Raw genomic sequence first — 27817 nt, 5'->3', positions numbered from 1 at the left:
CGCAATTTTCCTCAGCGTCCTCCGGAATATTAAAAAAACATTAAATTGTCCCTCATACTGCGGCATCGTAGATCTTGGATTTCATCTTTGAAATCTTGTTTTTCCTTAGTCTGCTGGCTCTCGACCGACTTCATTTTCTGTATGAGAGAATCAAGTTCTTTTTGCTGTCGATCAATCTTCTCGATTGAGGAACTATCAAACTGGCGACTCTGTTCTATGTCTTTGACCTTTGACTCTATTTCGCTGATCCGTGACTCCATCGACTGAACTTTTACCGTAAGATTGTTAATTGAAGATTGAATATAGTGAAGCTGCACCAGTTTCTTATCCATACTATCAAACCGATTCATAATCCGTGTAAACATGTCGTTGTTTACCTGTGCACCTGGTGAAGTCTGAACAGGTGTTATTGGGGTCATTGGGGTGCCCCCCCCCCCCCCCCTGAGCCACTGGGGCCCAACATGTGTATTTTCCACTATTCATGTTCATTGCTTGGGTAAAAGGACCCGGTGAGAACTGGGGGTTGCTTCCATACATTTGATTGTTCATTGTACCAAAGTCAAAACACTGACCGCTACTATTATCCTTTTCCCGCCTCTTACTAGGCGTCCGGAGGTGATTTTCATTTGGCGATGATTTCGCCCTGTTCCTCTTTGCTTTTCGGTTTGGCATTTAAACATCGTTTACACCACTACATTTCCATTCATTTTAATCCAAAACAAACATAAAATCACGCATTTACACTAATAAATATCCAAATTTTCACTCTCTTAAATTTTTTTGCCACCATTCCTCGCGCATGCGCATTGACATCATAAATATCACCAAATGCGCAGTCATGCTCCAAAACAGCAACTGAACGTCTGATTGAAACTAATTGTGCGTTTCACATCAATACTTAGCATAAAATTACACTTCAATGCGTGCACCGTCAACGCATGATGGTATATTTACCCAGTCAGATGTAAAACTCAGAGTTGCGTTCAAACTTCCTGTTTTGAAAAGAAGTATATTAAAGAAGGTCCGTGCTTATGTTTTAAACCCGAAAATATGGATCGATTGCTTTTTAATTTGTTTGGTCTTATTGTGCTATCAGTATGTTGGACAAACACGGCAGGTAAGTGAAATTGATAATCAACTCGTAGCTTTCATAAAAATCCACAGGGCAAATTACATAAAATATCTACGTGGGTAAATTTGTACCACCTTCTGGGTAATTTGTCCCCGAGGTAAGTTTACCCCTGTTGGCATTTGCGTTGATATGCACATGTTGATATTTGACCGTAGTGTAAAATTGCCAAAAGTCGCACCCAAGGGTAAAATATCGTCATTGAAACGAAAGCATATGTTTTTTTATCAATATATACTTCATTGTATAAGCAGTCATATGCTTGTTGATTTACTTATCCAGTGTCAAGAGACACACTCAGATTAGCCAAAAAGGTAGTATATTAACGAAGGTCAGTCCTGTTGTTTTATTATTTGAAAAAGCGAATTCTTTCTGAATGTGCTTGGTTTGATTTGGCTTTCAGAGTGTTGGCCAATTTGACGGGTACGTGATCTATAATCAGCTAGTATTTTCGCCTTTCGGAATAGGCAGTTTAAAATAATTCATGTTTTTTATGTAATACTTTAAAAATATGCTTAAAATTACCCGGGTTAGTACACACAATAACGATTAAATATTTAATGAAATTATTATTAAATAATAGAATAATGGATCTTTATTAAGTTTTAAGAAACACTTCATTGCATAACAATTCCTCTTCCTATCTAGTTATTCAGTTGGAAAAAAATGAAGAAAAGAAGCGTAAAAACTTCCTGTTTAAAAAATAAATACTAATAAAGAAGGTCCGTGCTTGTATTATATATTTTAACATAGAACGACTACTGTTCAATGTGTTTAATTGAATATATTGGTCAAAACGTGCGTGTAAATAAAAAAGCTATTATCTAGTATTTATAACATTTTCGAAAAAGCAGAATTACTTGTATACGTTTTTTAATAGTTGATTATTCCTTAGTAAGTTTTTGTTGGCACTATAAGAAGAGTTAGTAAACACAGCTATTGTTGTCTATAAGGTATTGACAGTACAATGCAAATTAAGTTCAGCTAATAAATGGCACAGACTCATCGGAACAACCAGGCAGTCTCTAAAACGTTAATGTTACCCGGAATTTAAAACTCAACAATGATGTTGACAAAACAAAAACAATAAAACGCTTCATTGAGATTCACCGTGCTCTGAGTATTTTGTCTGCATGGTCGACCTTTAAATCGCTCGGAGCATTCTCGTCGGTCACGGTGTTTTGAGCAAATGTTCGACATATAAACGCAATACTATTAGAATAAAACTTCCGCATTATATATTTTTAACTTGAAAGTTAATACCCAGAACATAACCAGCTAAACAAATGTATAAACATAATATGTTTTGCTCTCTTACTAAAGTGTAGGTATACTATGAAGATATAATCAGTTATTAACGATGTTAATACTGCCCGATTCAAACAAAGAAAATAGATAAAAACAATCAAAAGATACATCCATTACGATTTCACACACATCGCGGTCATACCATTTTGTTAGATGATGTAAATTTGTAATTAATGTCTTGTTTTATTTAGAAGTCATAAAATATTTCGGTCATTAATTAACTAAAGTCGAATTTTTCAAACGTTCATAGTCAAATTTAAAGAAAGGTGTATTTTATTTTTACAACAAGTGTATAATGATTATATTTTTATAAAACATTTTATTCTAAAGGTAATAGAAATGAATTTCAGAAAAGCCCAAGTTTTTCATCATAAGACCGGTGAAACACTGATATTATGAAAATGACTTGAGATGACGTAGCATGCTTTATGAATTCCGGCTCACCCTTTTGTCAAAATGCAAGCCTGTCAAAGATTTCTAAGTTGTTCTTTAAAGGAAGCCATCGGTGTAGTAGGGTTTGAAATTTAATTATTCGGACTATAAAACTATCAAGGAAACTGATATCGAGTATATTTTGAATAGCATATACATTGATCAAACTGTTTCAGATGGTCAAAGTTCGGGCCATCTAGCGATCAGCACAGTAATGGAAGGTCCTTCCACCACAGGCAACAAACACGTTGCCATAGCATCCTTCCAAACTTTCCATGATAGAACAAATGTCTCACTTGGATACGAAATCGGCTTTCCTTCGTCCATGAGTCATTCAATCTTGAGTCTTGACGTCGACGTCAACAGGAAGAAGCTGTATGTTTCTGACCGATATACGGCTGCCATTTACATGATGAGTAACTTTACGGCTGATCAGGTGCCTGGTAATTTTTCTTGGAACCAACTTCATGCCGGTAATTCAAGGGGATTTGTAAAGTTGGCTGTTGACTGGATTTCCAACAACTTATACTGGACCGATCCCATGTATCGCTGGATTGCTGTACAGTCGCTTGACAATGATGAAATGTTCAAAATATTATTCTATTCTGACCTTGAGTATCCTTTAGGAATCGCTGTAGACCCAATTCACAAGTGAGTATTTTTTCACAATTTAGTAATTTTTCATAATTCGTACAAATTGCATCTGAAGCTGTAAGGACAAGCCCATGAACCTGGAACGATATTATTTTAAGGCACAAAGATAATTTATTAAAGCCAAAAGAGGGTAACAATAGACACCAATACAGTCCAAAACATTACAATTCTACACGAGTTATGATAATCTCACACATTTGTGTCAAAACAATCAAATCTGTCATTCTGTCTGTCGAAAAGCATGTTATCTTGAACAGAATAGTTGAATTAGTTTGATTTAAGATGTGTTTTTATTTTCTTTATCTTCTACAATCCATCGCAAAATCACCGAAGCGGTGCATTATTATAACAATGCCAATGATATATAGATACATCTATAAACATATCTACAAAACCGGCCCATTGCTAACATTTATATATTTACAAATTATGTTACAATTTCTTATTTTACTACTTAGTGAAGTATGCAGAAAAAAAGGATTACACGATTAACAGTATGTAATAAACATATCAAATATTTCTTGTCATATGAGAGGCAATTTTTATTTTTTTCATTATTTGGTACGATGAAGCCATACTGAATGTTTTAACGAACCATTCTTGCTTTGACTTACATCAGTCTAAAGAAGACTATTTAACCTCATTAGTATGTACATTATCAATACGAATCTTCTATTAGAAGCATTATGTAATGTTTACCTTTTCCAGCTATTTGTTCTGGAGCGATGCAGGATCAACTCCTAAAATTGAGCGATCAACACTGACCGGAACTGACCGTAAAGTTATCGTCTCTACCGGAATCCTGTATCCAACGGCAATCGACGTCGACGTTGCTAACTCTAAACTATATTGGACGGACGCGAGCCGGGATACAGTTGAGATGACAAGCTTCACCGGCTCAGGCAGAAAAACTGTCAGGAGATTATCTGGTTCATATTTCTACGATATTGCACTTTTTCGGGTACTAATTAAATTACTCTTTCGCTAATTTAACATACGTGCATAGTTTGGGCATTTTATTTAAATGTTGGATGCTTGCTTAACGTAAACGTATTCAGCAACGTACTTTGCAAAAAAAACCTTGCTTATGAATCGTATGGTTTTTCCGCTTTAAAAATGTTCCTCGAACCCTTAAATCGCGTTGAATGGTTTGACTTAGACTTTACCTTATATAATGAAATGTAATCTATAGAGACAAATCTTGAATTAGTGTATTGCCGCAAAGTCGAAAGACCGATGCTTATGTAAACAACTACAGAAACAAGCTCATTAGCCAAAAGTTTAAACATAAACCCCGTTTAATGGCACAGGGTAAATGCCAAAGACAAAGAGCACAAAAACACTTAAATGTAAAGTTTACTTTGACACATTTCACGGTCTATGTTGCATTTTTTATTATGTCTTGTTGTCGTATCAAACTTTACAGTCTTAGTTAATAAATGATCGTTTTCTTGTAGTGCTGTGTCCAATACACGGTCTTAGTTGTGTAATGATTGTTATACCGTATCTCTGTGTCAAACTTCAAGGTCTTAGCTATGTAATGAGTGTTATACCTTAGCTCAGTGTCATACTTCAAAGTCTTAGGTGTGTAATGAGTGTTATACCGTATCTCTGTGTCATACTTCAAGGTCTTAGGTGTGTAATGAGTGTTATACCGTAGCTCCGTGTCATACTTCAAGGTCTTAGCTGTGTTATGAGTGTTATACCGTAGCTCCGTGTCATACTTCAAGGTCTTAGCTGTGTTATGAGTGTTATACCGTAGCTCCGTGTCATACTTCAAGGTCTTAGCTGTGTCATGAGTGTTATACCGTAGCTTAGTGTCATACTTCAAGGTATTAGGTGTGTTATGAGTGTTATACCGTAGCTCAGTGTCATACTTCAAGGTCTTAGCTGTGTTATGAGTGTTATACCGTAGCTCAGTGTCATACTTCAAGGTCTTAGCTGTGTTATGAGTGTTATACCGTAGCTCAGTGTCATACTTCAAGGTCTTAGCTGTGTTATGAGTGTTATACCGTAGCTCAGTGTCATACTTCAAGGTCTTAGCTGTGTTATGAGTGTTATACCGTAGCTCCGTGTCATACTTCAAGGTCTTAGCTGTGTTATGAGTGTTATACCGTAGCTCAGTGTCATACTTCAAGGTCTTAGTTGTGTAATGTATGTTATCTTTAACGCCGTATCCCACTTCATGGTCTTACTTATATATTGTTTGTTTTGACCTGGGTAGTTAATGGTTGCAACATTGTAGGGCGGTGTCTCTTGTTTAGGTTCATTTTAGGCTCATAGCCTTGTTTTCCATTGTTGTTATTTAGATGTATTAAGTCCGAAATATTTACATATTATTTATTTATCAAAGCAGATACAACAATGCCATGTTCAACAAAACAAAACAATACGACAGATTGTTGTTTTGATTTCAGGACACTATATTTGTCACGGCATTTATCTCAGATGGGAAGAACCAGGTAATAATTATGAACAAAACAACGGGTGATTAGGACATTAATCATCCCAATTTTTACCTGCCATACCTTGGCGTTAGTCTAGAAGTCATAGCGTTGTCAGTGGTGTCGCAGGAAAAACAGCCTTTGATCACAGGTAAGTCAAACACCTATTATTTGAATATAACGGTTGGAACAGTTCTGACAACCGTCATAAAATGCAAGCAAAGTCGTTGGTAATGGCGTCCGAAATGTGGATTGATCACTATTGAGTCAAATATGTTATAAATAATGCTTTAACTGTCTTCCTCAAATGCAAAGAACAACTTTTTTGTCGTCAGGGTTTCCGTATTTCCGCAGGTAAAACATACCTTCAACATTGTTCAGTCATATATATATCGCTGCTATAGATAATGGTGTGACTTTATTATTTTAATGAAAGAACGACGTTGATAGTAACTGTAACTGCGAAACCGCCACAGTCAAAAACGCCTTCATCATAACTTTGAGACACGTTTTTTTTTTGTAATTTTATGTTATATGTCTGTGGCGCTAACCCAGTGCCATTAAACCGGTTTTATGTTGAAACTTTTTGCTACAGGGCTTGTTTCTGTGGCTTTTCGCATTAATATCAAAATACTAAATGCTATCATGAACAGTTTCCTCTATCTTCGTAACATGCACAAACGGTGTTGACCGTAGCGTTGTTCGTAGTAGAGAAGACATAGACAAGAAACCCTCAATCAATGGTTCGAAATACGTATGGCTGTGCTGAATGTGACATCTCGCCAAACTATGGTTTGAACGTTATCAAATCCAAACAAATATGTTGGCTATGTCGGAAGTCGTAATGCCGTATTTACTATGTTGGTTATGTCGGAAGTCGTAATGCAGTTTTTACTCTGTTGGTTATGCCGGAAGTCGTAATGCCGTATTTATTAACTATTTCCCATTGATTAAAATCAGATTCTAGGTAATGCGTACGCAAGCGACTACTTAACTCAGATTTGAACAGGCTAAGATTTTAATCATGAATTCTTAAATCTTAAATATATTGCATATGTTGTTTGAGATTCGTAATGATTATATTCCGTATCAGTTTTCCCATATAAAATTAAGTATTTGAGGAAGTATATACTGTATCATTAATGTACCACAGTTGAATGCTCAAGTGTATACGTATGTTGTTTCGTATGACTGCACTACGATGATTACTTTGATTGGACATTTACAGCGCACAATCTATATATTGGGCAAACAGGAAGATGATTTCAAGTTTACAACCTATATAACGGGCTGACTTACTAGTCCCATTATCTTTTTATCCCCTTCACTGAATTAAGTGAACGATAGCGCATAAAAATGGTGCGTATAAATAAATTAAGGTATCCTACCTAGTGTTGGGAATCGGACAGAAAAAAAAACTATCAATAATCGGTTTATGAAACCGACCAATGATCGATTATTAGTCGATTTAATCATTATTTAATTATCTTTAGTCATCATATTAAGGCATGCATATACTGAACAGTGCATGCACAAGTTTTAAGCACCTATGTTCCCTTACAATATTGTTTGTACATTCTTTGTATAAATTACATTATTTATTCAGAACGCGACTATCTTTTAGTGTTTACAAGTTATTATTACAGAACATAAGACCACAGGCTATAATTTTTGTCTTACATTTAGTATTGTATACATGTGTAAAATAAACACAATGAAAGATGTCAATTTCTTTTTCATAATCAGTCAATAACAAGTACAACAAGCAGTTGAATATTCTATATGTTTTACAAGAATATTTCAACATTAACTAGCATTAACCAGTAAAAAAGTATGTAGTGGTCAGGTCCCTTTTTCTATAATCGATTGTTCAAATTTCAATATCGATTGTCGCCGACGGATGCCTTTCCAAACAATTGTCGATTATAATGTAGTAGAACGTTGCCTATAATCGTCATCGGCACAACTCTAATCCTACCCACACCTTACCAAAAAGTAAGATAAATACCGCCAAAAATAGATCACATACTTAAACATGTATAGCATCAATATAGTGTCTGCCATAAGCTTAAAATGAGATTTGACAAAAAATTAAAAGTAACCTATACTGTAATATGATTTTATGTGTATAGCAATACATTGTATTGATGATTTACATGTTCACGTATGCGTAAAATGTCATTTTGGCTTGCTGAACTTATTTGTTATGGATAGATGGACTAATATGAGCTCTGTCATCAAGCCACTGTGCTTATGTATCGCATTCCTTAACAGAACATTACATAACACCGCAACATAAATTTATCAAACTAAAACTTACCACGGTGTACAAGATGAGAAAACAAATGTTTTAGATGACAAAGAATGTAGCAACAGATGATGTGGCGACTAACATAATGTCACATAATGTGTCCCTATTTCATACACACCACTAGTTTATTTCAAACGAATACTACCAATGTGACCTTGGTTTGCGCCCAATTATTTGAGTGGTGGATGGAACCAACAATTTAAGCGAGTTACTTTCGAGTTCTAGCGCGCTACTATTCGACCACGAATTCACGACATATGACTTCCAATGATTTCAATATATACAAAATACGTTTACGCCTGACAGTGTGTATGTGTTCCGAAAATATTATCTGCAGAATTAAATCATGTGAATATTTAGTCTAAAAAGCTCGTTTCTTAAATACTTCCTGCCTCGCTTCATGTTAAGTTTATAAATCGTTTACTTATGTATCATGTTCATGTATTTATGTCTGTACGAATGATGTGTGTACGAGTGATGTCATTTTTAGTCGGTTAATCTAACTCTTAATGAAGATAATAGAATACACAGCCACAATGTTTCAGGAGATGGGACTTTATTGATAATTCAGTTTTACAAAGAGTAATGTTTTAAAGTGCCTTTTTTCTATTGAACTACTGCCTAAAACTGAAAAAAAACCGCTTCTACTTCTATTCGAAACGGAACCCAAAGAATGTTAATCGATTGAAATGTTGATCGCATGGTAAAACATATCGTGCATACGACTATTAGGGTCACTTTTCAACGTCGACAAATGACCCGATTACAGTTTAGGTGTTATTTAACATATGTCTTAATCGGTTTAAGATTGATATAGCCAATCGAAATGCTTGGTATTAATAACCAACAAATACAATAAACAAATTAAATGAAGTATGACTTAATACCTCTCTTGATCACTTTTGAACCAGGGGTCAACTTTTCACGCAACGGTCGAGGTCAATTTTTAATGAATAAAATTGATCAGTTGAAAAATGGGGTCAATATTCAACGGGTTCAAAATTTACTGAAACATCGGCTTATATGGTTGTCTGCTTTCAAAAGATGCAAGTCCATTCATAATGATTAAAACAGAACAATTACAATGTGGCGAGATGTCACATTCAGAACATTCATTATGTGGCGAGATGTCACATTCAGAACATTTACAATATGGAAAGATGTCACATTCAGCACATTCACACTGTGGCGAGATGTCACATTTAGCACATTACATTGTGGCGAGATGTCACATTCAGAACATTCACTATGATGCGAGGTGTTAAATTCAGCACATTTACTATGTGGCGAGATGTCACATTCAGAACATTTACAATGTGGCGAGATGTCACATTCAGAACATTTACAATGTGGCGAGATGTCAAATTCAGCACATTTACATTGTGGCGACATTTCACATGTAGCACATTTACAATGTGGCGAGATATCAAATTCAGCACATTTACAATGTGGCGACATGTCACATTCAGAACATTCACAATGTGGCAAGATGTCACATTCAGAACATTTACAATGTGGCGAGATGCCAGCTTATTCACACTGTGGCGAGATGTCACATTCAGAACATTCACACTGTGGCGAGATGTCATATTCAGAACATGCACAATGTGGCGAGATGTCACATTCATATATTTACATTGTGGCGAGATGTCACATTCTGAACATTTACAATGTGGCAAGATGTCACATTCAGAACATTTACAATGTGGCAAGATGTCACATTCAGAACATTTACAATGTGGCAAGATGTCACATTCAGAACATTTACAATGTGGCAAGTTGTCACATTCAGCATGTGGCAAGATGTCACATTCAGAACATTCACACTGTGGCGAGATGTCACATTCAGAACATTTACAATGTGGCGAGATGTCACATTCAGAATATTTACAATGTGGCAAGATGTCACATTCAGACCATTCAGAATGTGGCAAGATGTCACATTCAGAACATTCACACTGTGGCGAGATGTCACATTTAGAACATTTACAATGTGGCGAGATGTCAGCACATTCACAATATGGCGAGATGTCACGTTCAGAACATTTACAATGTGGCAAGATGTCACATTCAGAACATTTACAATGTGGCGAGATGTCACATTCAGAACATTTACAATGTGGCGAGATGTCACATTCAGAACATTTAAAATGTGGCGAGATGTCACATTCAGAACATTTACATTGTGGCGATATGTCACATTCAGAACATTTTACATTGTGGCGATATGTGTCACAGCTCATCCATCAATAAAATGTTAGCAAAACATGTTTCACATCTGGAGGTATTTTGTTGTGTGTGTGTTTTAGGTAGAAGACGAATCGGTCTTGACAAAATCAGTAATTATATATAACTTCTACTGTGGTAATACGTCATTGAAAAGAAAACAACACCCAGACACCAATTAAGCATGTACTTTGTTAGCATATTGCGATTTTGTTTTGCATTTGCATTAGCTGGTATAAACACATACGTTAAAACAAAGTTTTTCATAACGATGGGTCACCTTAAACCTTACCTATAACGCCTTGTTCTGATCATTTCGTTACAGACTACTGCGCGAGTAATCCTTGCAGTGATATCTGTGTGAGCGGCACAGCTGGGCACGTCTGTCTATGTCGAGAGGGCTTCATGCTTCAAGATAGCATCTGTGTCGGTATGGTTTTTTACCGTGCACTCATTTGATTGATTCACCATAAACATTCTTGGTATATTTAATTTGAGTTGAAAGAAAAAATGATACAACCTCCTAAGTGTTGAAGTCCCTTCATTAGCTGAGATTATCTCTGTCACCACGTACGAAAATCGCTTGATTTCTGCTAAAACGTTAGTTGGTTATAAAACAGTTAACTGTACGGCAAAGGCAAGTAACCGTTTTGTGAGTTATAATCACTTACAACACAGCAAGGTTGGGTTAATGATCAGAAGTACATATATAATATATATTTTATTACAGAAGACACGGGCCCCTTTCACAGAGCGCTCGTATGGTCAACCACGACGGCCATTTGTGTGGCGGATATAAGAGGCATCAATGATATAAGAGGTACCGGCGACCAAGATCGCTACCTAGGGACCAACAAGACGTGTAAATACGACGTTGGAACAGCCATCTCTTATGTCGTTGTTGGTTGGTAAAAAGTCTTATTTTCAACAATATGTTGACTTATAATTCATATTCTAAGAAAAGAGGTTTTAATTTTTAAACTATAAGAGATTCCCTTAAGTTAGTTAAATCAACACTGTTGATGAACATTAAAACTTGGCAAAGGGTTTTAAACATAAAGTTATCATAAATAATGGCATAATTTAACAGGCAAATGGGAAACAATATTTATGCAAAAAAGCTACAGAAACAAGCTCAGTAGCAAACAGTTTAAACATAAACCCGGTTATGTGGCACTGGGTAAACGCCAAAGACATAGAACATAAAATCACAAACAAGAAACATAGAAGAACAGCATAAAACTTTCCTTAACACAAGCCCGTTAGAGGAAATCTATATCACTGTGCATTCAACAATATGTAAATACATTTAACAAAAACGTTCTTGCAGATTCACATGGCCGTAAAGTAATTTACGCAGACAAGAACAGTGTAAAGGCAATTGACGTTGACGACATGAGTATTATACGGACGCTTTTTACTGCCACAGACACAATCACAGGTTTGAAGGGTGGTCTCTTTATTCGATTATGTAATCGTCTAAGTGAACTGATTGTGAACACTGCTTAAAGTAATACTCAACAGTAATTGTTTTCAATTAAAACTAGCTGTAGCTTTTTGTGTTCGTACGTGTTTACAGCTTGTTATTGCCATAAAATAGGAATAATTAATGTAATAATTCTACCAGGTTCCATCTCTAAATAAATATTTCTTAAACCTGCATCAGGTCTTGCTGTCGATTGGAGAGACGGGAACGTATATTGGTGCCAAGGAAAGTTATATGGGCAGATTTGGGTCTTCTCACAAACAGAAAGCACTTCATATAAACTGGTCGAAAATCTTGACAATGTGAACTCAATAACCATTGTTGGGCTTGAAAGGTATACATTCCTATTTTCCTAAGTTACATCTTATTGCCATTTTCAATATTTAATCTACGTCTACCTTGAGCGACTCGAAAGATATAGTGTTGAAGTCTCACAGAAAGACATCGATCAACAGTCCGCAATGAACATTCTTTCGACAATGACAGTCTTGTATTGATTGAAACTTTTGTTGACGCTTACAAACGTACCTAAATACTTGTCAAACCTTCATTAATACATTATATTCCATTCGGTTCAAACATTTTCTATCAACCATTATTATTTAAGCGTTGCAAAGGTTTTCCTCTTTTTTTCGCCCTTTGATAATATGTAATTCCACCTTTCCCTCGCAAGCGCCTTGTTGTGGATAGCTGGCGGAGGCCATGACAGCCAAATCTTCAAGTCGCAGCTTGACGGCACCGATATACAAGTTTTAGTCGACAGTAACAATCTTACGTCACCAATGGATCTTACAGTTGATCTCAATACAAACTTGTAAGCTTTTAATTTATTTTTGTAATGTTTTAGAATTTTATCTCAAATCAATTGGCCAGTATTACAGTGTAAGGTCGGGAATACCGTGTGCACGTGGTCATCGTCCACTGTCTGCATCCACTGACTTTAGGTGGACCTGGATTGCCTTAAAAACAAAAAAAAGAAACGCTATGGTTACTTTATCATAAAAATTGGGTGAACCTAAACACAGCAAGTTATTGACTTAAAGCTACATATGCGGTGAATTAAACATTTAATCTGTCAACATTGAAATAGAACAGTTTAATAAAGCCTTTTTATGATTGCATATCAAAACATTTTATTCCAGCAAATGTGAACACAAATTTGCGACTATAGCAATAATTTTTTTACCTTAGTAGCACGCGTAAGATTCATCGAAACTAAGAAATCAGTGTGGGAGGAGAATTTGCAAGAATGTCTTTGTCATATATAAAGGAATGATACATACATCTGACAAAAAGATCCATATTACATTGTATATCATTTGCTCACAGGGTATATTTTATCAATGACGACTTAATAGAAACCGTTCGGCTGGACGGGACCGATCATAAAGTCCTGTCAACACGCAGTATCAGGTTCTCTACTCCTTCGCCGTCGCGAATACAAACGTATAAGGTAAGCACATTCTTGTTTCTGCATCTGTTGTTTCTGTCTTGTTTTAAAGAGCGAACACTTAGCTTCTGTTATCGCAATTAGGTGAACTTATGCTGCACTGACCGTTCCAAGGAATCATGAAGTGTTTTGATGCATGTGTTGTCTGTCTGTTTTGTGTCTCTCGTTAATGACTCTTGGGCTCTTGCTCTGTGGTACTAAACAGCGTTTCTGCTAAATATTTTGAGTTCTTGGCTTATGCAGGTAGTTTTAATGGTATCGTTTAGAACTCTATTTAACATATTGTTACGACCTCAAAACGCAACAGAGAAAGAGGAAGCATCAATACACTTTAATAATAACAGTATCTATTTATTACATGTTTAACGAACGTAATATCAAGTACATTATGTGAAAAAATGGTTACCTTGAACTGAAAACAAAATATTGTCCAAATGTTAACAACTTATTTTAACTGGTCCTGGTATTTTTGTATCCAACATTTAAATCACATGAAGAAATAAATACACAATATAAGCACTAATTGATTTCAACAACACATTCAGAACATTTATCAGAAGTTGAAATGTTACCTTCACAGAATAATTCTATTACATCCAAGAAAAGGTTTAGTACTGGTGAAACTTTTGTAGAGACATGTTAACGCTGTTTGCCGGAAACTCCATTTTGTCAATGTTTACAGCACCGTCTGTGAGAAATCGATGTGATATTTCGGAACGGATGTTATAGAGGCTTCTTTGAGCGCAATTTTAATACATTTCACTTTTAATTCGCAGCGTTAGTTCTTCTAAAACGGGTATTGAGAACTATAAAAAATGCTTGCTAAATTACCATAGGCTGTCGAAACCCTCATTTTTTCTCTTTTGTTGAATCCAATTTTGCTCTATATTACAAATTTTATTTGTATTACATGTTTTTTCCTCTTTTCACATACTGTATATGCTTAGTGTATAATAAAACTGTAAACTTGTCATAAAAATTTTATGCATGCCTCTTGCTTATCATAAACTTTCTAAACATTTAATAAACAGAAAACCCTAGAACATTCTAACAAATCCTGACAAACACATGCTAAATATAGTATTTGGGAAAACATAGCTAAATTTAATGAATATATGTGAAAATGAAAATAGATTGTTAAAAACAACCTTAATATGTTACAATGTACAACTTTTTAAAGTCTCTTTAAATCTATACAGATAAGTTTGAAGGCAGATCTGGGTTTATTGGTGGCCGGATGGCTGATAGATGGTCACACTGGCGAAAAGACGGATTTAGATATATACATGATGCGCACTCATATTTCAGAATTACCTGTTCATGGTTGATACAAATTTCTACACAAATGAGCGGGAAATTGACGTTATAGACTTGCTCGACGTGTCGATGGAAGGAACACTTTCGACTCTAATCAATGTTACTGACATTGCTATACTGGATATCACGACGGAGATTGAACTTTATGGTAACAAATATCGCTATCTCATATTTAAACAAACACGTATTTCCTATCGAAATCTTCGAGTTTTACCTTTTTGTCTTTCTTTTACAGGACCATGCGATGTAGCAAACGGTGATTGTGAACACATATGCATTCCGATCGGGAGGAATCGCGTTTGTCAGTGTGAATACGGCTTTACCCTGGAGGCAAACAAAGAAACATGCTCCTCGGGTAAGATTTAGTTTTAGATGTCAATTTAACTGAGGATATGTACTGTTTCCAACAAAATATTGACCAAATGTCAACCTTTTTAAACGTCAGCACTTAGTTCTGAACATACAATTGAACTTTCTTATTGTTTGAGAGGTTGCGATACACTTCTTGTAACTATTGGGATACATGCGTTTGATTAGTGGGATTGTTCCTAAAATTTTCCTTGTACTATTTAACTTGTTCTTGTACCCGTTCAAGTAACAGTTGCAACACGACATCAACGTTCCCCGTGTAAATGTATCTGTTCGTGTAGTATTATGTTTTCCTTGTCAGTATCTACTTTTTAAAAAAAAATCATTACCGTTGTATGTTTACATATTAAACTAGGACAAGACTGTGTCAACAAGTTAACACACTTTACATGTGCCCTCGATACCGGCTTGGCGCTCAGAACGTGTAACATTATACATATAAGTGGATGACTTAACACTCAATAAAAAGTAAACTTGAACATGCAATTAGTTTTGGGTGACATCTTAATTATAATTTGCTATTTTCTCATTCCATTTAAGAGCCTCTTATGAACGACTTCATACTCGTTGTGGATTGGACACACAACAAAATATACCAGGTATCGCTGTTGAATAGCGAGGTCCGAGGATTCGACTCTGATATGATACAGAACACTGACGGACTAGAGTACAACCATTTTACCCGAAAGGTCATCTGGGGAGATACAGGCGACTATCTCTTGCAACAAGCCAACCTCGATGGTACCGATTATGAAGTTTTGGTCGATGTCGGTAAGCTACTTTTAACACCAACAGTCCAGTTGTAGATTAAAATATATAGTAATCGAGCAAATATATTCCAAACATGCATGAAATTCATGCAAAACATGCTGTTCTGGCTCTTGAAAAGTCATATCTGGAACCGTTTATGAGGTTTTGGTCAATGTCGGTAAATTACAGTCCAGTTTAATATCATCTGGTAACTGCTCAAGTGTCTGATGTAAGCATCCAACTTGAACTGAGTTAAAGTTTTTAAAACACCATCCAACGTTAACTTTCAGAAAGTGATATTGTTCACATTCAATATTAGCTGAGTTTAAGTCGTTATTTTAACGTCAAATGTGATTTGACTTAAATTTCAAATGTTATCTGCCATCCGTTGTTGATTGAGTTCAATCTTAATTTTAACATACAGCTTTGAACTGAATAAAAGTCCGAATATTGAAAAGTAAGTGTATGCCTATGCTTTACTACACACGTTATTTGGAAAAAGGGTTTAAGTTCTTAAACTCTATTTCTGAGGGTACACTATTATTGTTTGTAATTAAATCACCTCTTAAACAAGTGCGATTGCAATGTCAAATCATTGTTAATTACTAATTATAGGATTACTTATTATTTTAGGATGTATGCTTTAAAACAAAGAATCATTGATTGTTTTGTCTAAAACTGGCAAAAAGATGATGATTATTCCTTAATATTTGACGATTACGAATATTACCAAATATTATTGATTATATAATGAAACCTACATTTGGAAATAGCAGGAAAGATTTTGCGAAATTTATATGCTCAAATATTAACTATTGAACTCTGAAGACATTCATATATGTCACAAGATACGTTTCATTTTTTTGTAAATAGCATACATTTTTGAAATGTTATAAATTCAATATTAATCGAAGACTATATATTTTAACTGGTATACATGTGGAAAACAATAGTTATGATGTATCCTCTTTAATAGATCCTTTCAACAAAGATACTATGTAATAATAGGAATAAACGATCTGTATATAATTATCATTTGTTGAATATGTCAATTTATAAGTATTTGTAATATTAATGTTAAAACTGTTTTATATATTGCATGCATTGCAGCTACAAAATTATATTGATACTGTATGTTTTGGGCCGGTCGCCTTTGTTTACCTTTAAAAATGAGTTGAGTTGAGTCGAGTTCTTGCGAGCGTAAAACTACGATCGACCAGTTGAAGTTAAGCACGTCTAACATGTATGGACGCGTGGTAATGAGTCCACCTTTTCAGTAGTTAGAACTACGTGCTACGTACAAGAATTAGCCAAATCGCTGACGGCAGCAATTGGTTTTAATACGTTTGTGAAGTCGATTGGCAAACAATAGAGGTTGCACTTTATTTGGTTTTTATGTGTTGCAATTTGATGAGGCGAAAGCTTCTATCATTTACAAGCTTTACAAAAATACAAGCATAAACAATACTTCCTAATTTCAGTGAATTGCAATATATCACATGTTTCAGGAATGTATAACGCACGTCCCGACAGAATGGCGATTGACTACAGCACAGGGAACATCTTTTACACAGCTGTTAGGACAGACGACCTTGGGTTTTCGGGGATAGCCGTTGTAACGCCAGATGGAGTACACAAGAAAATTGTCGAGTATGGACAAAAACCACGGGCCATAGCGCTGGACCCTGAACAGGGGTATACAATTATTATTGATCTACCTTAACCGTTTAATGAAACTTGTTTTTAAATAAAACACTCGTATGGAAAAAACGGTTAAGATCGACAGTTCGTCTTTGGAAAGAAAGTTACTATGCATGTGTTTACCTCTTTTTTTTTAAAGCAGCAGATGTATACCTCTTTATAAAAGTAGTTTCCGAGAATTTCGAGCAGCCTTTTACATTATGACATTGGACATAACATTAATGTATTTCATAAATTGTATAAGGTGTATGCCGATGGTTTGAATTTGTAATGTTGTGGCAGTATAATGTTCTGGACTGACCACGGGACGACACCTGCTGTCCTGATGCGAGCTAACATGGACGGGTCGGATATGGCCATTGTATACGACAAGATTGTGTGGCCAAACGGCGTTGCAATCAGCAGAAAAGGTCTGGTATATAAGCACAACCATACTATTGAAGGTATATTAACCCGTTATTTTGACAAACTTTGACTTTACCCAGGGGCAAAGTAACTTACGGACAATGTGACCCAGGGACAAAGTGACTCCGGGGCAGATTAACTGTTTAAATATAGACCAAGAATCCTTATTATTATGAACGAAATGGTGACGTAGACATTTATTCACGGATAAACGTCCGTTTTAGTATTACTGAGGCGTCATAGTTATATTCTTTAATAACAGCTGCTTGCTTAAGTGTTATCGTAAAAGCTGGCATTTTATTATCTCTAACACTCGTCTGTGAATGGAGTAGTCAGGCAACCCCAAATTAATGTTTTGTTCCTCGGATATTTGCCAAATAAATTGGAGCGAGCGAGCGTGAAAAAAAATAAAAATTCAATTTTGTTAGTTTTCTTAAAACTGGAGCGAGCGAAAACGATATTATTTTCTTTTATAATCAATATAAATAAGAAAGATGGTTCAATATAATTGCCCTTAAACCCATTTAAATGCAACCTTGAACTGAACCTTGAATGGGCAATGGGAAAATGTCCGAATACATACTATTTATTCATCTGTTTTAGTACACACATTATATGGGATCAACTTTATTTCTAATATAATTAAAACATATAATAAGTATAACGATTATTCATTATAAAAAATAACGCTGCTTTTACGAAAAAGGGAGAAACAACTTATATATATATATATCTATCTGAATCACTTTAACATCAATTGCAACTGTATTTAGACTTTCATTAGGATTGATTTCGGATTTTTAAAAATGAAGTGTTGCAGTGGAATTATCAAATATCAGACTCCTTATACAATTAAATTTCTTCACCTAATTTCGTTTTGATTATCACAGAATGAAATTCAATGGCATGTGCTTATATAAATGAAAATTACAAGGGCATGTTCGGAGTACTTTTACTGCAAAAAGAAAAAAAAGAAATTAAGGTATCAAACTAAGGTTCGCCTAACCTATTTTTTGTCTATCTGGACCGGTGTTTATATTGCTATTAGTGAAAAGATATTTGTTCGAAAGTGTTGTTTTGTCAAAATTTGGTGAAAAAAAGACTTTGATATATCAATTAGGACCAAACAATGAACTTTTTCCCTGTTATGTAAAGTTGTCTTCTAAAGCATTGACGCCAAAAAGGTAAAATTCTGGTCACTTGTATTATGACTTGAATCAAGTAATTGAGTCACTATTCATCTTTCCGATTTCCATCCAAAAATATTCATTAATAACGCAATATTAAAGATACCAGTATCAGATATATATGTTTTATTGCAATTTTTTGATTCAATAATGATCCTTTAGGGCATTAGACGATGAATAATGACTTTTAAGCATAGTCAAAACACATTTATTTTCAAAAATAAGATTACATTTCCGAAATTCGGTAGACGTTGTTTAAACCGGAAGGCGCCATTTTGATTAATTTTGTTGAAGCCAATGCTAAACCAATCGATATACAGTATTAAACACCACGCATCGTTCACTCCCCTTTACAAAAACACTTAAACTAGCGTAGAAAAATAATATTTGATTATTTTTCAGCCTTTCAAAAAATGATTAACACAAAAAGTCTGGTTGGCGATTAAAGTATAGGAGCGGGCGCACAATTTATATCTTTATTTTTTTACATTTTCAAAATACTAGAAGCGGAAACGAAACTTCAATTTGGTGTGGCCTTAACGTTGTTTGTAAAGGTGAGAAGAACGCATGCCCAGACCTCCACCCCACCCCCCTGAATGGACTGGCTATTTACGGAGAAGTGCGCTTAATGATAACCCACATGTTTCAGTAATGTTGGTCACAAAACAAATCTCTCGGAATGCCATGCCTTTGTTAATACTAATGAACTATCGGTATCAAATGCACTGACTCATAATCACCTTCGAAAATGACTATCAACAACTAGTTATACAAATAGTATCATGCTTCAAATTCAACGATTTGACAAGAAGTGTTCAAAATATAATTGTAAACAAGTTAAAAGGGGAGAAATAATTCCCAGATAATTACTAATTTATGAATCATTTTATCCGCTTTTGAACTTGTCTCCTTTTATATATATATTACACTACTTGTCACATAGTTGTATTTTCCTGTATAACAAATAATAGCTAGATATATTCAACAAGTTTACAAGTTTACGTTATTGACATAATGAAAACGCCGAATGCTTATTATCTACCAATCAATATTCGTGTCAATTTCATTGGCCGTATAAAAGCAAGACTTCTCCCGAAGTAAACTACGCCTCCGCCATTTTGTTGATAATAACGAAAAATAATTACTCTCAGTTTTTATTCGTAAACAAGAACTAGGCGCATGAAACATCAGTTTCAATAGCAAAAGAACAAAAGGCATAACCAAAAATATAAGGGGTCTACATCACAGCTTAAAAAACATTTTTATAACTACAATCAACAGAGGTATATTCATAATATAAATGATATTTTATTATATAAAATATCAAACTCCTATTCGTTCAGTGCCACAACAAATAAAGATGCAATTAATCTAAGGCGGCATAACCCTTAAGAAAAACAAACCAAAAAAAGTAAAGGTTGAAACAGTACAAACAATTTTTACTCAAAACTGACTGAAGCAAAAGGGAACAAAGACATGGAAATTGAAAATGACCAGTTAGATTGGAACAAAATATGGCATAAAATAAATACAAATCAATAATACAAACAACCGTGCGTTGTTTTCATTGTAAATTTCTTATGAGAATAAAACCCACAACAAATCTGTATAAATTTAACCTCGTTATTGGAGTCTATGCACATTATAGTATGCTACTCGAATGTAGAGTCATTTGGGCATTTATATTGGAATTGAAGTAAATTACAACAATTATAAAACACATTAAATACATTTAGTACACCAATGACAATAAATATAACCGTAGATGGCTTTACTGTTGATAGTTAGGACAAAAACACACAAATTATTGTAACACGAATTATATTAGTGACAATTCATATAACTCAGCGAAGTGTCACAATAAAATATTATTTTAGCTAAGAATTTAATATAAAGAACAGATATCAATTAAACATGGCAAATACAAGACCTACAAACAAATGTGAACTTTATGTGTATTTTATATCTTATATGACTATATTAGATCAAACACGACCATATGTAGATACAAATATACAGTGTAAACATTATTCAACCTACAACCTTTCAAAACATAATTGTTTTTTTATGTAGAAATTAATGAGACAACAAGTATAAACATTGATGACAGGCGGTCTTATTTTAAATGCAACACATCTTATGAAGTCAATAACCAGGACACATGGGAAATGTGTGATTTTCGACGCAGGCATGAGTTTGGGTAAAACGACTTTTTAGTCCAACTGCAACTTTTAGTAACTTAACGTACAATTTCATGTAGTGTTTCGCAACCTCTGTTTCATTTATGATCCGCTGCTGGTCATATAAACAAAGAGTAGATTCAATTAAACATAAATATTATAGAATAAACCCCTTCCAACTAATTGGTGTCAAAATCGCAGAAAAAAAACTTTCCCTGTTTCACTTAATAATTCTCTGAGTTTATGCTTGTTTATTTGGCGATCATCTCTCACAGTCAACACCGTCTTTGTAACGGACGGGCATGCTAGTTCAAACCGGATATACGCCTGCACGTTCAATGGTTTGTGTTCCATGTTTCATGAGGATCCGGGGGCGCACCTCATGGATATAAAGCTGTTGGACGACTTCCTGTTTTACTCCGCTTGGAATAAAGTGTATGTAGATGTTTTAGTCCGGTGCTTTTAGAAAACAGTATATACAATAATACATGTAAAAGGGAATGTGTCTTCCTTGTGATTTCTCGATGACTTTAACCTGATGTACATTGACCTTTGCAGGTACATTACACGACTAGATATCCACACTAAGGAGGTGGTAAAGTTTGCTGAGAACGCCGAACTTGGCAGATTGGATGCCATCGCCGTGTACAGCTCAACTTTGTCTGTACCAGGTATTTAAAGATGGGAACAGTTTCAATTATTTTACCTTTTTCCCAACGCCGGTCTATTGTGATTTAAGGTTTTTCCTTTATCTGTATGCAAGAAAGGTAATGTCTGGAAATATTAGACTGTTCGTTTTTCCCTTACGCCAAGTAAATATTAAATGGAAACTTTTTCAATACCCTTCATTTGTCCACTACAGCAGATAATTTAAAGTTTGAAACAGTTTCCAATGGGTTCCTTTGATACATAATTAAAGCTAAGGTACATGTGTTCTATGTCTTTGGCGTTTACCCAGTGTCATTAAACCGGGTTTATGTTTAAACATTTTGCTACTGAGCTTGTTTCTGTAGTTTTCACATAAGTAGTCAAGACTATATCTTGTATATAGCAATTCGAGGTTGTGCACCCGGCAATTATTATATTGGATGGATGGATGGCTGGATGGATGGATATAAAAAATATATTGATCGAAAGTTGTGCATCTTGTATAAAATATAATTCAAGGTCACTTTATTGCAGAGTTGTTCCCTTGTTCATTTTTTATAATGCAAACTTTGTCAAGACACTCACTTCAAAAATACTTGAAAATGATGTAAATCAATTTTACCCCCTTTTTCTTCAACTAAGCTCTCGTTTATAATCCTTGCTTCCATATAAACCCTGCAAGAATGATGAATATAGGACAATTACTAACAAAGTAGGATAAATACTAACAAAGTTATTAAGTCTTTTAATTTGTTTTGATAATGCAAACTTTGTTTTGGAACTTACATAAAAAAAACTGCTAGAAGCAACAGTACATAGATAGAAATCCATGTGAAGTTATTCACACTGCAAGAATTATAATTTTGTGGCACTTTATTGCAAAGTTAATTCCTCTTGCTAATTTTTATAATGAAACTTTGTACAGTCACTTACTGAAGTAATTGATTGAAACATGGAACACAGATAGATAGCAATGTGAAGGTGTGTACCTTGCAATAATTAGAACTATGGAGCACTTTAGTTCAGTGTTATCTCATCTTATTAATTTTATAGTTTACAATTTGTCCTTGCCCTAACTAAATATATACTGAAGGGAATTGATTGCAAATTGGAATATAGATAGATAGTTATGTAGAGTTGGGCACCCTGGAACAATTTTAACTCGTGTGCACTTTAAGTCAGAATTTTCTTACCCTGTTCATTGTTTGATAGTGTTAATTTTAACCAGACATTTAACAAAAAAATACTTGAAGAAATGGATTAAAACATTGACAGTAGATGATTTTTTCTCTTGTTTAATGTTCATAATGCAATCTTCGAAAGAATTCATTGAAACTTTAAACAATGCAAATTTATATTTCCTTGCTCATTTCCTACAGTGCATTTGTCATGTCACTTTCTCAACAAATGCATCCAATATGTAAATGCTCGTGTATCAGATACCTTTAGCGCATTATGTAAAGATCGAAAATCTATCAATGTGGTTTTCCGTTGATGAAACATTTCGCAAAAAACCTTTCGCAAGTGCACTTACCAAACGCTCTTATTGTTAGTATGTAAAACCAAACAATTTCCAGCCATAGTTTAACACATGCTTTATTTGTTTTACATGTATGAAAACCTTACGTGTCCTTAAAATTCCGTTCAACTCCAATTGATTAAAGCAATACAAAATGTTTCTCCTAGGATATTGCACTCATTTTGAAGCTTAGCATCGTTAATTATCCAAATAATCCATTTCTTTTAGCCCGCCCTTAGCAAAATTTTAATCTAGCAGACAACATATTATTCTCTGAAATGTTCATGTATTTTCTTTTCTTTTTGATTGTAAGTATTGCACTGAATTCTAAGTCAAACAACTATTAATAAGTTGTATAACTTAAACATGGCAAATAAAATCCTTAAGTAGCATTTTCATTCTTTAATTAAGAAAGTGGATCCTGAGCCACATCCGGGCAATTGGCATTTTTATAATATAATACCTTTAACCTATATTTCCAGCCAAAATATTTGTGTAGCCTTATCGTTAAGAATTGCAGTTAAACAAATTAACAGACATAAGGTCATTATTTGGTAGTCCACCTGACGAAATCAACATTGAACAAGTAGACAAAGTCACTCGTTCCAACCTTTTGTTATCAATAATATTTCAGATTTATTATCATATCTATTGCACAATATAACGACGAATATAACACAGATTACTACTTTTTTAAGCTTTACCGTTGATACGCCTAGGATAAAAAAAAGTAATAACCGTTCCTCTTCTTACAATCCCCAATTTTTCAATGAACACATGATGTTTGTCTTAATTGCATGTACAATTATATTAATCTGTCTACGTTTGTCTCAAGTGTCCAGTAACTGCAGCCCGAACAACGGCAGGGCTAATTGCAGCACATTTTGTCTTCCCAAATTTGATGGATATACGTGCGCATGCGCAAATGGTGTGTCCTTATTATCAGATGGGAAGACATGCTCGGATGGTAAGATCTTAAAATGATAACATTTAGTATATTCTGAAATTTAATAAGTTATAACGAAAGTGTATGCACTTCCTGTTTTGAAAATGAATTGCGATGTAAAGTTTAACTTTGTCATTACAGTTTCAATTACAACTACAGAAACTACCACACCAATAACGTCTACAACAAACAAGATTACAGCAACGAAAAGCACAACAACTGTCCAATCAAAGTTAACAACACGTACTGCTTCTACAGCAAGGACAACAACTAGTTCACTTTCACGGTTTAGTACAAGCTGGCAGGAATCGCCGACTGACGTTTTCAAGGGCGCTACCATGCTTCCGTATATTGGCGTTGGTGCTGGAGGTGCTCTTGTGCTCATCGTCGCCATCGTCATCGTCTGTGCCATCTGCTTTGTGTACAAAATCTCATTATACAAATAATTGACCTTTTAGATGCAGTTTAGGTTTAATCAATAGAATATGTTTTGTTGACCATTAAGCCAGATTTCAAAAAGAGAGTTAATACAAGTGTGTCATGTATTAGTTTTTTGTATCTTTAAGCCTTATAATGATGAGCATACGTCGGTCTGGCACTTCAGGCGGAAAAGAAAGAGAGCTGATGACCGTACCCGTTACCTGAATGACACTGAGGGATTTGATAACACCGCCGTCTTTGAAGGTGACAGCGTCAACATTCGCGGGTTGAAGAGACATCAGTACGAACCTTCACAATCTGCTTCGGACATTAGCGAAGAAACAAACCAGGAATATAGTGTGGTGCGAATTTTGTAAATATTTTCAATAATGCTAAATGTATCGCATTTTACGAAGGGTAATTATCTTCTTTTCAGTTTAGTTAAAGTTGGTCAGCATTGCGTATATTAAATAATTACCTTTTCGTATCCATATCAAAATATGATTGTCTGTTTCTACTGCAGATACACAATGACGACTACCTTCACTTCCCCCAAAGAGACAGCATGTACGATGTGATACCTGCCGACATCACCCAAATCCCTCCGTATGAGGCCAGCAGGATGGATCACACGCAAACGCTGCCTGAAACCCACTTTCACACATTGCCGAGCACCGCGGAGGTTAGCGCCCTGCCGTACCTTTCAAACCTGCCAGCGGCGGGGACTATGCATGCCAACTCGCTAACGAAATCGGGAGATAGCTTTGTCGGCTCGGACAGCAGTGAGGACCCGAGCAAGTGCCCATACATAACGGGCCGAGAACCAGAAGAAACCTGTGAAGCCGCGGATAGTCAGATAAAACAATTCCTGTGATTCTATTCATAGTCAAGTTAGGTCGACATTCTGCATTATAAAACAAACTTAATAGCATGTATGCAAACCATAATATACTAAGACATTGTTTACAAGTGAGGTGACGCTTATAACACACATGCTATTTATAGAAAAATAATACGGTTCTAGATAATGTACCTATAGATTCGATTTAATAACGATTGTTGCTTAAGTTTCACACACATGATATGTAGGTTCATTTATCAATGCTTTGTTTATTATATGTGTAAAAGTTTACTAGTTACATGTATGTATAATTATATAACATCATTCTGGTTTAGTTGAGGCCATAATGTTTCATTTTTTCCATGACGTCACTAGTGAAAGAACCATTAACTTCTGAACGTTTTTGAAGTGTTTTTATTGGACAATCAAGAGTAAATATATTTTTTTCTTTCCTATGTCTTCTAATATATTCTGTATTCTCATAAATCTGATTTTTGACTAATTCTTTATAAGCTCCTATTTTAGCACTGTTTTTATCTTATCTTGAATATTAAGACACTTGTTTTCAATTAAAATCCTTACAAATATGAGAGGCGATATAGTTTCAGACCATATGGATAAGAGTAATGCTGTAAAACACATGTGTATTTCCCAAACATACGTGATGGTTTTATAAAACAAGAAAAAAGGTGTAGCATCTGTTTTTAGATATGTGTTATTTTTTTAAGTGACTAGAATATCCGTTCAGAATTGAATAACTTTGCACGCCACGAAGATCTACAGTTTCTTACTCGATATAAGTTGCATAAAATTGCTTTTGATAACTTGATGGGCATCGTATATGCCTTGCAATAGTTCTATAAAGAAGGCTATATAAGCCAGACACACGTTGCCCAAGATATCAAGTCATTAATTTTATGAGATACACTTTTTTGGAAGAAAATTTTGTCCGCCCGATGAATGTTCCTTAACCAACACTGTTTCATTCAACAATCAAAATATCCAAGTCAAGTCAATCACAAACACTTAAACCAAAGTCACTTGGTGAAACTAAGGATCAAACTCCCATATCTAATCCCACTTGTAATGTATGCAAAACAAGTGTAAGTTCATTTCAAGCAACAACAATGCGATGTTGCAAAACCGGGCCAAGGGTCATAAATACCTGGCCGGGAACCAGAAGAATCCTTCAGAAAAATACAATAAGTCTTATGATGTCAGGGATAACCAGACGTACAAGTTTCTGAGATTCACTTTAATTATGGCGACCGTTCAGAGTTTAAAATATACTAAACAGAGTAAAAAGCATCTATGCAAACACACATTCTTAGACATTGTGCACAAGTTAACAGATGCTTAGAATTATCGTCGCATTTATAAAACAATAGTACCATTCATAAAATCAATATTGCCACTAAACCGGGTTTATGTTTAAACTTTTTGCTACTGAGCATGTTTCTGTAGCTTTTTGCATAAATATTAAGTGAAATATTAAAATACTTCAAAGCATTGGGTGTAAATATTTACCAGTTTTAACATTTAAGAAGCGATATTGTATGTTGAGCTAGTAAACTGATTGTTCGTGGACCTTAGTGTAGTGTTATTTTTATTTTATTCTTTTTTTATTTTTCCTCGAGTTTCAGAGACTTGATAGTTAGGTTAATATATCCATGAATTTATAAACGCGTTGTATATTACTGCCTATCTGTGTGAAACTATTCTAGCTATGTATATATTATTCGTCATATAAAACATAATTTCATTCAAAGCTTTCAGAAAATGTGCTACTCAGCGAGCCTTTATTCATTATGTGACGAAAGGATTAAGATTATTTTATAATAAAAATAACAAAACACTCTACCTCGTTATTCGTATTTTAGCTAGTTTATTTCATATAAACCCGCCATTTTTCAAATTAGAATGCTTACCAATATGGGAAACAATTTATTTTCCGACCACAATAAATAAAGTTTTGCTGTATTGCACATGTTGCTATATTGCACATGTGTAATACAGGAGCATATGTGATGGTTATAGTAAAATATTTACACCTCAACTTCCATTCTTAAATGAACTGCCTTTCGGCAATTTCGA

The 27817-nt window shown here is 34.7% G+C and overlaps 1 protein-coding gene across 1 annotated transcript; it reads left to right on the top strand.

The window, feature by feature from the left end:
- The first annotated feature begins 1017 nt into the window (after positions 1-1017).
- LOC128210825 (low-density lipoprotein receptor-related protein 4-like) lies at positions 1018-25756 on the top strand. Its single transcript, XM_052915179.1, has 22 exons — positions 1018-1117; positions 3046-3520; positions 4232-4484; positions 5941-6004; positions 6038-6118; positions 10830-10934; positions 11235-11408; positions 11835-11945; positions 12171-12324; positions 12664-12804; positions 13320-13443; positions 14749-14905; positions 14993-15112; positions 15667-15897; positions 17385-17571; positions 17860-17987; positions 21625-21784; positions 21908-22020; positions 24352-24483; positions 24604-24883; positions 25067-25244; positions 25406-25756. The coding sequence occupies exons 1-22, from the start codon at positions 1051-1053 to the stop codon at positions 25754-25756; spliced, it is 3786 nt and encodes a 1261-aa protein (XP_052771139.1). The 5' UTR covers positions 1018-1050.
- The last annotated feature ends 2061 nt before the right edge of the window (positions 25757-27817 follow it).

Source organism: Mya arenaria, chromosome 12 (genome assembly GCF_026914265.1).
Source record: "Mya arenaria isolate MELC-2E11 chromosome 12, ASM2691426v1".
In the NCBI taxonomy this organism is placed as follows: domain Eukaryota; kingdom Metazoa; phylum Mollusca; class Bivalvia; order Myida; family Myidae; genus Mya; species Mya arenaria.
The sequence above is the reverse complement of the archived record's forward strand: the minus strand, read 5'-3'. Positions and strand labels throughout refer to the sequence as shown.